The sequence below is a fragment of the Schistocerca serialis genome, chromosome 5, assembly GCF_023864345.2.
Source record: "Schistocerca serialis cubense isolate TAMUIC-IGC-003099 chromosome 5, iqSchSeri2.2, whole genome shotgun sequence".
Lineage (NCBI taxonomy): Eukaryota > Metazoa > Arthropoda > Insecta > Orthoptera > Acrididae > Schistocerca > Schistocerca serialis.
This window is the reverse complement of record NC_064642.1, coordinates 608,385,642-608,401,625: the sequence shown is the minus strand read 5'-3', so window position 1 is coordinate 608,401,625 and position 15,984 is coordinate 608,385,642. Positions and strand designations below refer to the sequence as shown.

The following is a 15,984-nucleotide window of genomic DNA, read 5'->3' as shown; positions in this document are numbered from 1 at the left end:
TCCTTGATGAAATTACTTGGTTTACATAGTACAGGTATTTAATACCTGGTTCTTCCTGCAGCTACATGTGCACTACAATCTGCAAGAGCACATGGGGGGGGGTTAACATATTACTTTTATGGAAGCAGAGTGGAGTAGAAGAGTAAACACGATTACCTACAAAATAAAACTGAAACTATTTAAAACTTTTGTTTATTTATCATAAAATGTGCTAATAGTATATTTTTATGATAAGTACACACTACTGACAGGGTTTTTATCTGAGAAAGTATACACAGACTAGGCCTACTGATGAAGTGCAACACAGAGACTGTATTTTCAGCGTCAGGACACACAAGTAGCATCATTACCAGTTCTGATTTCTTAGCAGGTTGTCACAGGCTGATCTGTTTAAAAAGAAAGAAAATGGGATAGTAAAATACTAAGAAAATAAGCTACAAATCAAACTAACTTTTATACAAAACTATAAACATTTGAATAATTTGTCGACTGAGAGGAGCCAAAAGAGGTGCTTGCAATGTGAACATATCTGCGCTATGATTATTGGAACTGAAGGCTACCAATAACTGTGTAACAGTGTAAAGTAAGTAGCTCTTAAATCATTAAGATAAAATTAAAAATACTCACAGTATAATATAGATGGTTAGAGAAAGCCTTTGTCAAAGTGAAAACTAGCAAACACTTGCATAACTACTGGTGTAGATAAGCTACATGTATACTAGAAGCAGGGTAGATGCCATCTGCGTCAGGTGTGATTCACATCTATAGTTGGAGTCACAAACGATGGCAGTCGAATTTAGGCTTATCTGCACACCTATGCCATGCATTCTCCAACAGGCAATGAGCATTCAGTAGTGTTCTGCTTTCAATGTCGTAGCCAGTGTGAGCATTAAATGTGATTGTAGAGAGTTATTTTGTGAATTTTTATTCCGTTTGATGCGATTTGACATCGCTGATGGTGGTAGTAAGTGACAAATTCTACATAGGCAAGTGAGAGGCATAATTTGCAAGATACAATATGTTCTTCAAGCACAGAGCAGATGTATAAGCATACCGCAGTTGTTGCTTGGAACTGGCAACAAGACAATTCCCATTTGTGCCTGAACTGCATAAAATGCCACTGTCCGTGAATCAGACTATAGCAAACTAGTTTCTGTGGGTCATACGTATACACTAAACAGCCAGTATGAAAGAAGTGATGAATCAAGCCACTGTTAGAAAAGTGCAAGCTGTTAAAAAAAGAAAGTAACCTTGACAAAGGTGAAAATCAGGGATGAGACATCATAACAGATAAAAAAGTTTCAAAAAAGGCTTTGTTATTGAAATCACGTTGTTCTTTATACAGCAGATGTGGATTCTTTTTAATTAATAAAAATTAAGCTCTTTAGTTGTATCCAAGTGGCATCCTTTAGGAGGTGCCAATGAAGTTGTGTACAAGACATAATTTACGCCCATGCTAATATGTTCATTGGAGACCTGGACAGTGACAAGAAGAGAGGAGAATAGAATCATAGTCAGTGAAATGAAGTTTCTAAGACGTATGTTAGGGAAAAAGAGGAGAGGCACAGTGAGAAATGAAGATTTTAGGAATGAAATTGGAGCACAAAAGCTGATGAGAGAATTGAGAACAACAGTTTAAAATGGTATGGACATCTAAAGAAAGTAGGAGATGGAAGAATGTGAAAAGGAATAATGAAGACCAAGTTCTAGGATAAGAGGAAGTCCTAGAAAAAGAAGGAATAACTCTGTTAGACAAGTTTAAGGGGAAGGAATTTGGACTGGAACCGAACAGTTATAAAAAAAGAATGGTGGAAATAAGGGGGAAAGTGGAGAACCAGGCCTGATACTGGATACAGGGGAAATGAAGCCTTAGTTTGTGCATTGCTTCATCTTAAACATTCTGTTTTTTGTATTTGTTTTAAATCAGTACAGTTCAAAGAAAAAGAAAAGGCAGCCATTTGTTTTTACAATATTTCTGTTACCAGAGGATTTTCTCTTCTTGAACGCATCAGCTATAATCAGTAGTAGCAGAGGTTCCTGCGATATTCAGCAATTGAAAGATGACGAGTACAACAATCTATTGTTTCAGATCATTATGCCTTTTACATGAGGAACTAAAAAATCCGAAACAAGTTAACCTTCTTGTGCCATCACTTGCAGCACTTTTGTAACTGTTTTCCTAACTTCACAGATTATGTCTGAAATTTGAAAACTGTTTTAAGCTTCACTAACAGAAATAACATTTAGGACATAATATTTTTTTTGCTGACACTCTTAGATTTTGTAAGTTTAGTAATGATTCTATGTTATATGTGCAGGGGAGATGTGGTAACAATGGAATGTGTTGAGAAGATAATTAAGAAAGACTGGCTTCACCCACTGACCAATGAAAAACTCACAGAAAAGGATATTATTCCAATGCAACGGGTTAGTTTACTGTTAAACTTTTTTGTTCATGCAAATTTGTTAGCAAAAATTGTTATTTAATGGTGGTCATTATCTCGTTTCAGGGTGGAACAGGATATTCTATTACTAATGATAAACTGCAAGGGAAGCACGAACGACCAGTCTTACAGGCATAAGGAAAGCTTGATCTTGTACATATTTTCTATTTTGGTGAAGAAGCCCAATGATGATTCTTTAAACCATGTTTAAAATAGACATGTTCAAAGTTTTTTTTTTAAGCAGTGGTTTTCTAAATGTTACAGGTACCATGAGTTCTTTGTTCTAGTACTAATTAAAATTTTGTAAGAGTGAAATTTTACATTTACAGTTTGTAGATCGCTATATTTTCAGTAATTTTCCTGTAAAACTTTCTCATGATGGTAATAAAGATATTCTTTTTATTGCTTCAAGTGGCAAGTTCTGCATGGCTACCTTTTATTGCATATCGGCATGTGTTTGTATCACATTTATATCATTATTGTGCATGTGTAGATATAGTATGTCATTTCAAACTCATACGGAATCAATCTTTTTGCCTTTCATTTAGAGTATCTCTTAAGATGCATCCATATGATACATTTCTCTGTTCAATTTCAGGCATGTGCCTGATGCTGTCAGCAGCGTAATAAAAGCTTATACTTTGCATAAGTGCGATTTGTCACAAATATATTGCGCTTATCAAAAGAAAATAGCTTTCCTTCCTTGTTGGGTGTCTTGTATGCTGTTCTAGGACAACACTCAAGTGTGATGAGCCTGTGTTCAAAGTGTACATATCTGTAATTGTATTTTCTTGAGTGCTTTTCACCAGAGTCGACTATTGACAGAAAATACCAATAACACTACTTGCTTATTCTGGATGTACACTTCACAAGATTATAAAAATATGAGGGCTGACAATTTAATAGATTTCTAATTAATACAATTAACACTTTGCCATCCGGTGACACCACAGTGGTGTTGTGCGCGAAATAGCAGTCAACGACCAGCGACACCACAGTGGTGTCGTGAGCATAGTACCGCGCAGTGGCCGGTGACAACACTTTAGTATCTTTTTCATTCTGTTGGTGTTTTGTTTAGGTAACAATAAGTTACACACATCAACAAGTATTTTGTTTTTATAAGTATTTGTGCACTTTCATCGTGGCACGACGAAAGAGACGATACAATTATTTACGATGAATGCGCGGATTTCTTGTCTGACGTTCCGGACGACTTGGCAGATTGGGAAGACGACACTGGATATAAAAAAAGTGAAAATGAAGCAGGATCGTTGGAAGATAGTGAAATAGGTCCAAGAAGGATTTGGCGAGTGCTACAGTTGCCAACTGGTTCTGTTGAATCAGACGAAGAAGACAGACTATGATTTACTGAGGATCAATAATAAATTTGAAGGATCTGCAGGACCACACACATTTCCCAAAGATACACAGAGCGTCATGGATAACATAGAATTACATATGGGGAACAATCTATTTGAAAATATTAACAACGAAACCAACAAGTATTACAGTCAAAATTGCAATAGAAGGAAACTGGATTTTAAAAAATGCCAAATTTGTCGACGTTATGGGACCTGAACTTAGAAAAATGGTTCGGGCTTGCTATCCTTATTCGGGCTTGCTATCCTTATGGGAATTGTAAGAAAAGCAAGGATCGGTGATTACTGGTCAATGAATCCGTTGATACACACACCGGTATTTCGCAAAACCATGTCCCGCAACCGATTCAGACAAATATAATAATTTTTACATTTTTCCGACAACAACAATAAACCGGATCATGCCGACCGGCTTTTCAAAGTGCAATTCGTAATTGATTATTTTTCCAAAAAGTTTAAAGAAATGTTTAATCTAAGTCAAAACATCTTAATTGATAAAGGAATGATACTGTGGCGAGGATAGTTAAATTTTAAAGTTTACAATCCGTTGAAAATTACAAAATATGGCATACTCATTTGGATGCTGTGTGATTCGAGTACGGGACACATTTCCTCATTCAAGACATATTCCAATGCTGGACAATCTTTAGCAAAAACAGTGATGGCACTATTGACACCTTCTTATGGAAAGTGGAATCACCTCTACATGGATAATTATTATGATAGTGTAGAAGTTGCAGAGAAGTTACTTGAAAAGAAAAAAAACGATGCGGCAAAATAGAGGATTTCCGGAAAAATTAAACCCCACAAAAGTCAGTGTGTTTGAAGCTTGTTATCAATGGGAAGGTGATAGCGGCCGGCGACAAGCCAAGTAATCTGAATTAGCACTGCCGGCGCCAAGCGAATAAATTTTAACAAGATTTACAGACGGCAAAGTGTTAAAAGGCTAATAAACTGAGAAAAACTTTATGAATTGTTATTTTAAATAAAGTCTTTGACATGGAAAAGCATTACAAACAAAAAAATTCCATTGTTTCTTTGTATTGAGCAGTTTTTTAGGAACTTTCAAAGTTTTTCCAGGTTAAGATCATTTCCGAGTGGCATAGGCACTAATAAATGGTGCTCTAATAAATAAAATAAATAATAAATGAAATAAAACAAATGAAATCATTCCTGAACTTACCATTGTTTTAAACAATGTTCTCCTGTTATTTTTGTACATCTGAAAATAGTATTGAGAACAGTTTCTTTACATGAGAAGCTCAAATAAACTAGTAATGAAGAAGTCTCGTTTACAGTTTCAGAATTTTTTGTTGTCAGATATGTAATTAGTAGCTCCAACTTACAAGCGAATAATTGGTTTTTCAGTATGGCAACATTGTGGCCAGCCTTAATCACTCTAGAAATAAATTGGCTAGAGAAGCACATTATTAGTTTTCCCAGCAGATCACCAAAATCTTGGACCCACATTTAATATGATTTGCAAAAATACTAAGGCAATGGATAGATGCTATAGCATTCATTTCATGTGTGTAGCCAGTTTTGATGCTTGCACTTTTGTTCCTCTACATGTACACTAGTTCGTGAGAAAGGAGGCACCATCTGGATATAATGGTCAAGCAGTTTGGTTGACAGCATTCTTAAATTTTGCCATGAAAACGAGATTTAGGGATACATATTATTAAGTGTTAATTTTTTGTGTAGTGCTTGAATCTAGTATTTCCCAGAAAGTAAACTGAAGATCTGGCGAGTGGGGCAGCACCATCATGCTATATAATGGTACACATTGGTATTTTTACAAGCATTGTCAAACACATGTATTTATGGCAGGGAAACCAATGAGATGGTGTGCCAATAAAAGTGTTATCATGTTAGTAACATAGCATCATGTCTTCTTCAGATGACAATGATGTTTGGCTTCAGTCAACATAATCAACAAAAGTTGAAAAGACTTCATTGGGTTCATCCTTCTTGTCGCCTTGTAATCCAACTTGGTGTGGATTCCAGAGAATCGAGCAGTACTCGGGAATGAGTCACACTTGTGTTCTGTATGCGGTATCCTTTGTAAATGAGCTATGCTTTCCTGAAATTCTCCAAACTCGCCCATCCGCTTTGTCTTCTACCACCCTTATAATTCTCTTTCTCCATAGTGTGATAGTTGTTTCAGATACATATGGATATTTTTATTGATTGACTCTGGAGAATATGGCTTCAGTAGTGATGGGAGTGGAGTGAAAGAAACCTCTCTCGCTAAAGCATCAGTTGTAGGCGAGCTCCCGCTTTCAGAACCTACACCTCTGCTGCAAGATGACTGCAAATTTCTGTGTTATTTTGCGGTAGATAAAGGTCTTCTTCTCATAGTAAGCTAAATGGGACCATGTCCTCGAAGAAAATTTTTTAAGGAAAAGAACATAATTAATTACAAATTATCTAGGGAAGAAGTCTGTAGAATGTTCTTTTGGTATATTAATGTTGAGTTACAGATGTTGGATACTTCAGTGAATTGTGATGTGAATAAAACTGATGTGGTGGTTCAGTGTATTAGTGTGTTACATAGTTTTACGTTGATTCATGTGGTGCATATTCTAAGGCATCTGTGCAGCACAATGTAGACCAATCTACTGAGAACTCAGTATACCAGCATTGACCTACAAACAATTCTAAAAGTATATAAATCAGCTCTGTAGATTTATTCTTAGCCTCAATAGAGTATGTTGTATGTAACAATTATGAAAAGGGTAGAATGCTACTCACTGTGAAGATGACACATTGAGTTGCAGACCGACACAACAAAAAGACTTTCACACTGAGCTTTTGGCCAAAGCCTTCTTCAGAAAAGAAAGGAACACACACACACACACACAGTGAAACTTTGCATAACAAGCATAGTTCATTCCAGAATCTTACCAGTAGTGCGAAACACTCATTAAGTGAAAGAATTTATCCCATATAAATTAATGTAAAATATGGTAATGCTTCCATGCAGAAAAGTACTAAAACTTTTATCGTATTCATGCCATTTATTCAAAGAGTACATATACAGTATTATGTACTTTATGATTTATGATACATAACTAATACATAATTTACCAGGAGGCTACCTACAGGCATTTGTTTCTGCTGATACTTCAACACTTGGTGAAAATGCAACACAGCATTATTATCAAATAAATTTTTAGCCCACGTGGCTACTGCTTTATTTGGGTGGTGATCTTCAGTGTACGATGCAGTTGATTCCCATGCTTTCAGCATATCTCTTACTGTGCCAGAAGATTGCTGCTTTGCTATTAACTCCCATGCTCGTGGCCAAAGACACAATCACGTTGACTATAGGCTCCACAGGTACTCACTCAGATGCCTCAGAGTGATTCGACAGCACATTCTGGCCAAAGCTTCTTCCAAACAGAAGTGAGGGTTCTCCTGGTAATCCCTTCCCACACCTTTTTGATCATCTTGATGCAGGGAACGATGTTGAAATGATATTTCCAAAACTGAGAGTGAGAGAGATTGGTAGCTTCAGTCAGCTCAAAGCAATGTTCAAAGAGTGCTTTAGAGTAGAGCTTCTTAAAGTTAGAAATAATTGCTGGTCCATAGGCTGGAGTAGTGGAGTGATTTTGGGAGGCAGAAATTGGATCTTGATGAATTGATAAAATTCTTCAACGAGGTGTTTTGTATGCCTGGAGAATGGACAGGAGCATTGCCCATAACAAGCAAGGCATGGAGTGGCAGATTTACCTAAAGCAAATATTTTTTCATAGAAGGACCAAATACTTCATTGATAGAATCACAAAAAAGGTCACTTGTCACCCAAGCCTTGTTGTGGGACTTGCTCTTCTGGACTTTACACTTTTTGTGGGCTCATTGAGTTTCTGAATGGCGAACAAGCAGCAGTTTAATTTTCAAATTGCCTCTTGCATTGGCACAGAATAGCAATGTGGATGGTCTTTCATTGGCCTGTGACCGGGCAGTGAAGTCTCCTCTGCTGTTATAAAGGTACTCTTCAGCATCTTTTCTAGTATAGATCCGTCTCATCACAATTAAAAACCTGTTGTGGCAGATAACCCTCAGAATCTAAGAGCATCTTGAAGTTGCTGATTAAGTTCTCTGCTACCTTTGTGTCAGAGCTGGTTGCTTCACTGTGCCTCGCAATGCTGTGGATGTGGTTCTTCTCTTAAACTTCTCAAACCACCCATGGCTTCCCTTAAACACTTCTTTGGCTGCTGATGATCCTGGTGTCTTCTTAACAGGCTCGGTGAAAATCATTCTCGCCTTCTCACAAATGATGTTCTCATTAATAGTGTCACCCTGCAATTGCTTTTCATTTATCCATATAAGGAGCAATCTTTTGACATCGTCCAGAATATGAAACTGTTTCTTAGATACTCTTGTCACTCCCTTTGAAACATCCATCTCCTTAATCTTTCCCTTATTCTTGAAGATGGTGCAAATAGTTGATGTACACCGATTGTATGTGCGTGCTAAATCAGCAGTTCTCACACCACGTTCACACTATTCAATGGTTTTACATTTCATTTCTAAGGTCATTTTCTTTCTCTTGTGTTTGTCTTGTTGTGGCTTTATCTTCGGAAACATTACTACGAAGATTATGAAAATTTGCACATAAAAAAAAAAAACACTGTGTGAACTCAAGTTTCGAAAAATGTGTGATCACAAAGCTGCACTAAGATGGTAGCAGAAAGAGTGCTAAAACCAGACTGCAGTATGTACTAAAGACTTTGTTCATATGCTGCTTCCAACAACAAAAGGTGCTCATATTGTTGAACGTTTCCTCCGCTGTGCTCGAACGGCTGGTGACGTCGTACTAAATTGCCATCACTCATTACACGAAACTTCACTCGATAAGAGAGTAATTTTTGTACAGTTTGTTCTTCTTCTGGGTAGAGACGTGAATTCTACTTCACTTGGCAGTGTGTCCCTCTTGCTGTAATTTGCACACTATTTGCTTACATGAATTTAATATTTTGCTATGACAGTCTTTTCATCAGGAGTGTGACTCCCTTTGCCTTCTCATTAGAAATAATTTTAACAGCAAGCTGTCGTAGCAGACAGTGAAGGCATTTTTCTGTGACCACTTTCTGTGTTTGCACTGAGAGGTAACAACATGTACTACTTTTAACTATTTATAGTCCTTATGGGAAGAAAACATCCCTGATAATTAAAGTGTGTTCTGCACGACTGCTTCATGTGTCTTATGCGACAAATCTTGTTACAAAATTTTCTTTACACTTCTTTGTTGCTGCAGTGGTAGGCAGCTATGGCTTTCAGTCACTGTTGCAGTAGCCATTTTCACTTTGCTGTTGAAAGGTGGAAACAGTGTTGCTGGCTATCGGAGGTCATTTATCGCCGTATGGAGTTTAGATAAGTGAGCAAGTGAGTTTCCGCTGAGGCCAGTTCTATGGTTTGCTTTATCAAATAATACGAACTCACTAGAAAGACAGTTGTATTTACACACTTAGTAGTGACAAAATTACATCAACAGTATTTTGTAATATTTATCCTCCTCTGTTTTGTCTGCACTACTTAAAAATGAGCTCCAAAACTATATGATCTGTCATAAGATTATCTGCACCTACTCTTTATTAGTGCACATGGTTCTCAGCAACAATAGAAACTGAATTTATTTATTGTACTAACAGGACATCAGAAGGCAGATCCAGCACACCGCCATTCTGTTGTTGAACGTCCCATGAGCGATGCAAGTAATAATTTTTGTATGTTAATTAGTTGATAGCAACTAGTGTTTTGAAAAATAAATTTGTGGTAAAGCCATTAGTTTTACCAAACGAAAAATTTAGAGTAGATTGAACTGAAATATATTAGCCTTTATACAAAATAATTGTATGTGTATGTAATAAAAATGGTTGTTAAAATTATCCTTGGTATACATAATTTCTGCTTTCTCCTCTTTCAATGTGTAGTTTCCTATTTTTCTAGTTATTGTTTGATCTTTTCAACTCATCCTTCAAAAACTTTTTATGGAAGCCTTTTAACAACTTGCACTCACATACCTTTGCTAATATCAGTACAGTGTGCACAACATTCTTAGCACCTTTAATCTGAGAGTGCCTTTACTGCTATATTGAATTTTCCATTGCATCTTTACGGTTCAAAAAGTGACTTCAATCTAATTTCAAACTGCAGGAACAAGTGCAAAAGACACGTGAAGTGGGCAGTTGTAGTGAAGGCACCTCTGTACTAAAATTTAGTTAGTTATCAACCAATAACGTTAGCTGTGTAGGAGCATTGTCTTGCAGCAACCTCCATATTTCCCTTCTCTGTTTTACTGACATTTCATATTGTGTTACAGTGGCAGTAGAGGATGTCCACAGCACCTTTCTTGCATATTTGCCTGCTGGAATGAATTTGTGACACCTTTATAAACAAAGCTATATTCAACAGCAGTTTTCTTTCTTTTTTCTACTTAAAAGCTTTACGTCCTTGGAGATGCACTAGTATTCAGTTCAGTGGACGGACATTTTGCTCAGGGATCGAGATCGCTAGTTTTTTAGCCAGTCTCAAGGGTATTATTAGAAAGTTGCATTATTCATCAGGTGAATTGTGAGCATTGTCACTGAGCTTCCTTTTGTTCAGTTTTGTTCAAGTGGTAATATTTTTGGAACTAAAACTTATCCATGTTGAAAACATTGTGCATTATGAAACTTCCTGGCAAATTATTCAAATCCAGCAACTTGCCTTTCCCAGGCAATGGTTTTACTGACCACATTGGTCAACTTGCTGGCAGTGGATGAGCATTTTACTGCAAATCTGCCTTTCCTTGGAGTGTTTCGCGGTAGCATGTCTGAATAAAATCTTCTCGTTTTTCAAGTCGCATCAGTTATAATAAAATTCTCAAGCATGCGATGGCCATCTCCACCGTCGAAAGACTGGTGTGTATATACACACACACACACACACACACACACACACACACACACACACACACACACCTCCCTCCCCTCAGTTACCAAACTGATGATTCCTTGATGCAACGAGATTTGTCATATCAGTCAGTCCCTTCTTTTAGTCCTGTTTTGTCATCATCCATTATTTTGCTGCCAAAATGTCAAAACTCACTAACTAATTTTAGTGTCTCATTTCCTAATCCTTCAGCATCACCTGATTTAATTTGACCAAACTGCACAACCAAATGCATGTAGAAGCAGAAATGTTTTGGGAAGAAGAGAAAGAGGAAGGAGAAGAAAAAGTATCATTCCATTACCCTCATTTTATTTTTGTTGATATTCCCTTTATCACCTATTTTCAGGACACTATCCATTGTATTTAACAGATCGTTCAAGTCCTTTGATGTCTCTGACAGAATTACATACTCATTGGCAAACCTCAGAGTTTTTATTTTCGTCTTCCTGAACTTTAATTCCCTCTCCAAATGTGAACTTGGTTTCCTTTACTGCTTCCTGAACGTAGTGATGGAATAACATCGAGGATAGGTTGCAAATGTGTCTCACTCCCTTTTCAACCACTGCTCCGCTTTGATGTCCCTCAGCTCTTATTACTACTGTCTGGTTTGTATAAAAGATAACCTTTTGCACCCTGTATTTTATCTCTGCTGACTTCAGTGATTAGAAGTCAGTCAGAATTATAAAAAGCTCCTCCAGGTCTACAAATGCTGTATATGTATGTTTACCTTTTTTAACCTGTTTTCTAGGCTAAATTTTAGAGTCAGTACAGCCTCAGGCATTCCTGCATTTCTTCAGAAACTAGACTGACCTTCGGGTTCTACATGTTATTTCCATGGTTCTGTAAATTAGTCATGTCAGTATTTTGCAGTTCATTAAAATACCAAACATGGGAGCATATAGCCTAATTGTCCATGGAAAAACTGAAGAACTTTGATATTTTTTATTTTATTTTATTGCACATCTGCTTGTATGTTGTGCATAGTGTATCAATTTTCTTTTTAACCTCTTCCTATGTAATATATGGCTGGGAAATATTTGACAAACATGCCATTTTGGTAATTGCCACTACTATTTTGTTTTTACCCTTGATCATAGTTTCCATCATTGTGGAAATTCATGATGCAGGGAACTAAATTTTAATGAAACCATTTTTCACTAAACATATGTGGTGGAACAGCAACACAAACAACAATCGCCATCTTGTCAAATTTTCTGCCACTTAAAACTTATGTCAAACAGCATCACACATTTGGCAAAAATTGTAAAATTTGACAAAATGTTTGATTGTTTCAGGGTCCTTAAATCTGAATGTCGGGACAGGGTACCTTACTCTCTGTTTCTACAAATCTATTTCAGCTTAGAGATGCAACAAATGCTTGAAATGCAGAAACTTGTTTAATTTGTTGGAAAGGGTATTATATTGCCAACCTTTGTTATTTCAAAATGTTTTTGGTTTCATAGGTACCTTCATGGTATCTTTTGGGAGAATTTTGACCTTTTTTTCCCCTAAAATATTGAATAACTAACTCTCACATTGTGTTTTGCAGATAACAGCATGGAGGAGAGCTTCGAGAGATTTGGAATATGTCAGGAAATATATTTCTAAAGAAATTATGGTTGGCTGTTGGTTTATGGGACATGTCCCAATGTGTTCTTTTGATTAGTATGTCAACACTGAAAATGTTCCCTCGAATTTTCACATATTCAGCTACATATTTTCTTTATGTTTCCTTGTGAGTTGTGTAGAAATGATACTTGATGTTCGTGAAGATGAACACAATTGAAATATATCAGCCCTCTACACCAGATTTGACCGCGCCAGATGCTGAGCTTTCATTGCTCTTGTAGTTTACTGTGAAACTCCCCATTTGGCCATCGTGCAGTACGGTGGAGCTTACTCCTTTGTTTGGATCCCTGCAACAACAGCCGAAAGCAGTGTCACGACCAAAGATGGGGGTCACTTTGCTATCAGGAGGTCGAACAGGGAGTAGGGGTGATTGATACTGTTGAGTGCCGGGGTGGTAATGAAACATCATTCAATTAACAATCATTTGTAGGTGAGAGTTTTACAATCATTCCATCTTCTTTGTGACGCAACCTGGCAGCGACTGTGCAGAGTCCTCATTGCTTGAAAGCATGAGGTGGCATGTCAGTGCCCAGAGAAGAATTTGCTGAAAACAGGTCCTCCATTGCCTGTGGTCAGTGCTGAAGCCTCATCGCAGGAGGATCCGGCAACTGTGCGTCCCCACAGTCTTACATGGCTATGGATTACCATCAGAGCCTCGAATCGTTTGATGAGCGAAGCTGTGCTTCAGCTCGGTCCCTGAAACCTGCATACCCCTGTTGTCGGTTGTCGAGATGATGTGTAGGCAGGAGACCAGCAGCACCAAGGGCAACCTGAGTTGCGGTCTCAGCACACAGCCAGTAAAGTGATACATGTACTGCTCCAGTAGTGGTGACACAGGCATCTGGTGCCTAAGTTGAACAGCTTGCCATTTGGGCAGTTCGTTTCTTCATCCATGGAAGATCAACTCAGTCCCCATCCTCAGCCAGTCACCATTGTGACCAGCTGGACTGCAGCTTAGAGGTCCCCTCCACGGTCGGATGGCAGTGGACTTCAAGTTAGCAGCTGCTTGTAGACACTTGTTTAATTCACCAGAGTATCCTGCAACTTAACACAGTTGGTCTTCCATTGTTATCCCAAATGCAGATGGGATGGTCTAACTCTAAGAATAAGCTTGAGGAGAACAGGTTTTGTAGCAGGTGATGATATGATCTCCCCTCCCCCTCCCCCCCCCCCCCCCCGCCTCCCCTCCCAAGCAGTGCTGATCAAACATGCTAAATGTGCTTTCTGTTCTGAGCCCGATAGTGCTCTCAGCTGCTCTGGTGTTTAACTTCAAGTTTCAGAGTTTTTCCTTGGGCAAAGCTTGCATCCTGAGTGAAGTTACTGTATTTAGCCTTGTTGCAGTAGCACATCCTGTCTGTTCCATACTGTTATTGAAGTGCTGAATCAGTTGTTCTTGACTTCTCTCTTGCATGGTCTGTTGAAACATGGTCATAGCTTGTTTATACTTCAGGCCCCCGTGTTGAAATTTGCTTATGACACGATTGCCTATCTGGCAGACATGTGCCAGTTGACTGTCTCCATTGGTCTTAACAAAATTTTAGTCGTGCACTAACTTACTATTCTACTGTGCAGCAGCGTAAAAAGGAAAGCTTGTCAAGTGTATATGGCTTTCGTATCTATTGCTGAATATATGAGGGTCATTCCATAAGCCATGGCAACTATGGTATATCTCGTAATATTGCGACAACTTAGGATTTCCACAATGCGCATTGAATCGGTAAAGCATTGTGTATCTGAATATCAACAAAAATAGGATTCCAGTACAGGAGGTCATGGCAAAGGTTGAAATGAAACAGATTCATTGGAACTCTGTGTAAAGTTATAGTGCAGAAGTACAAATGGAATAAAAATGAACCAAAATCATTTACTGTCCCCAGTGCATCCACACAATGTTGTTAATGTTGGGGAAGACATTGAATGCCATTTGGATTTTCGTCAATGTGTGCCACTTGTAGCCAAAATGCCATGAGGATAACTGCCCTGTTTGCAAAGCACCTCCCACACAAAGGCTTCTTCAGTTGTGTAATGAGGTCAAAGTCAAATGAAGTGACATTTGGTGATTATGGTGAGTGGGGGAGGACATCTCACCCTGACTGATACACACAATTATTGATGGTGCCCACAGTGTGGGCTGTAGCATTATTCATGGAGTATGATTGCACTATTCAGCGGCGGTGGATGTTTTCGCTGAAGTGTGCATCACAGATGGTTCAGCAGAAAGTTGCAGCAGTGTTGGGTATTGACACTATAGAATACTGTGGCTGTATCACCCACAGTTGCTTGTAGTTCCACATGGCACTGAGTAATAGCGTTTCTGTCAGTGAGAAAGGCAATTTTCATGTATGCTTGCTGCTCCATTCTGCTTACATCCATCTTTTAACATGTTCAAGCCCGCACCGAATATTTCAGGTGCTGGTACTGAGCCATTCTCGCATGCAGTTGCAATCTGTCATTTGGTCAGTGTGCTGTTTGCTGTAGGCTTTGCCCTGGCTTATGGAATGACCTTCATATAATTGGGTGTTACTATGTAGAGTTACGTGTAGGCTATTGTGTAAAAATTCTGAATTAGGATAAGCTAATGTGTGTGTGAGTTGTTATGGCAGAAGACCATATTACTGCCGATCCCATGAATGCCCTTCCTTTATTTTTATTTAAGAGTCATCAAGTATGGAAAACAAATGATCACATGTACCAAGAAATTTCAGGGAAAAATTTATACACTGTGAAACTTTAAGTCTCACAAGTGATTACGTAATTCTAGTTCAACATGGTTTATTTTTGCACATTGAATAAACTTGAGAAATTATCGGGATTCACCATGAAATTTGTGCTGATTTTGTGGACTATAGAAACTGAAAGTGCAGCAGTCACAGTAGAACTATAAAGTGTCTGTGTCAGTCATTAATTTTTCTGTGAGAGAGGAGAAAAAATAGTTTTATAGCTGACCTTGAATCTAGTCCTGATCAATGCTTTGGAGCAGTGTAAATATAAAAAAAATGCAAGTACAATAAAATGTGAAAAATGCAATAAAACATGGCAGAGAAATGTAATGGTGAGGTGCCAGAGGGAAGGAAAATCTGATAGCTTAAGGGAGACGCAAAGTACAAGAAATGGTTATTAATAATGGAGTAACAGTCGAGATTATAAACAGTTTTTTACACATTTGATGTTGTACTGTGGGTTGTAGCCACAGGCTATTTTTGGTGATGGTGCTAATAGTATTACATTGGTTAGAGAGTAAGGTTTGTGGAAGAGGAAGTTGAATGGAAATTGCGTTCTGTAATTGACAGATTAAATCACATTTAGAGAACACAGAGGGAGTAAAAATGCATTTTTATCAATTTCATTGTAGAAGATGATTACATTTGTATGAGGTGTAGCCAAAGTGCACCAAGGACAAGAAAATTATGTCCATAGCTTTGCCATGCCTTCGTATTTTTAAAATTGTATCTCAGGCTCATAACGTACCCATATACAGTTTCCTTCGAGCACGTCATACCGGATAATTCGTGGGAAACGTATGCTTACAACGACTCTGTCGTGTAACTTCTGACATGAGGCGGCCTGAACCGCTTGAGCAAGGTCATGGTTTC

At 38.0% G+C, this 15,984-nt stretch overlaps 1 protein-coding gene and 1 long non-coding RNA gene across 2 annotated transcripts in view; one reads left to right on the top strand and one right to left on the bottom strand.

Moving 5' to 3' along the window:
- LOC126481019 (nitric oxide synthase-interacting protein homolog) overlaps nucleotides 1-2,855 on the top strand; it is a 74,705-nt gene extending 71,850 nt beyond the window's left edge. The window contains exons 7-8 of the mRNA XM_050104478.1: nucleotides 2,319-2,427; nucleotides 2,511-2,855. Of these exons, the coding sequence (XP_049960435.1) occupies nucleotides 2,319-2,427; nucleotides 2,511-2,582 (181 nt within the window). The 3' untranslated portion in view covers nucleotides 2,583-2,855. The remainder of the gene's footprint in view (nucleotides 1-2,318; nucleotides 2,428-2,510) is intronic.
- LOC126481020 (uncharacterized) lies at nucleotides 177-15,979 on the bottom strand. The gene is made up of 2 exons (XR_007587499.1): nucleotides 15,860-15,979; nucleotides 177-386 (listed from the first exon to the last, which is right to left on the bottom strand). It is a non-coding gene; the product is annotated as an uncharacterized LOC126481020 (long non-coding RNA).
- Nucleotides 15,980-15,984: the final 5 nt, after the last annotated feature.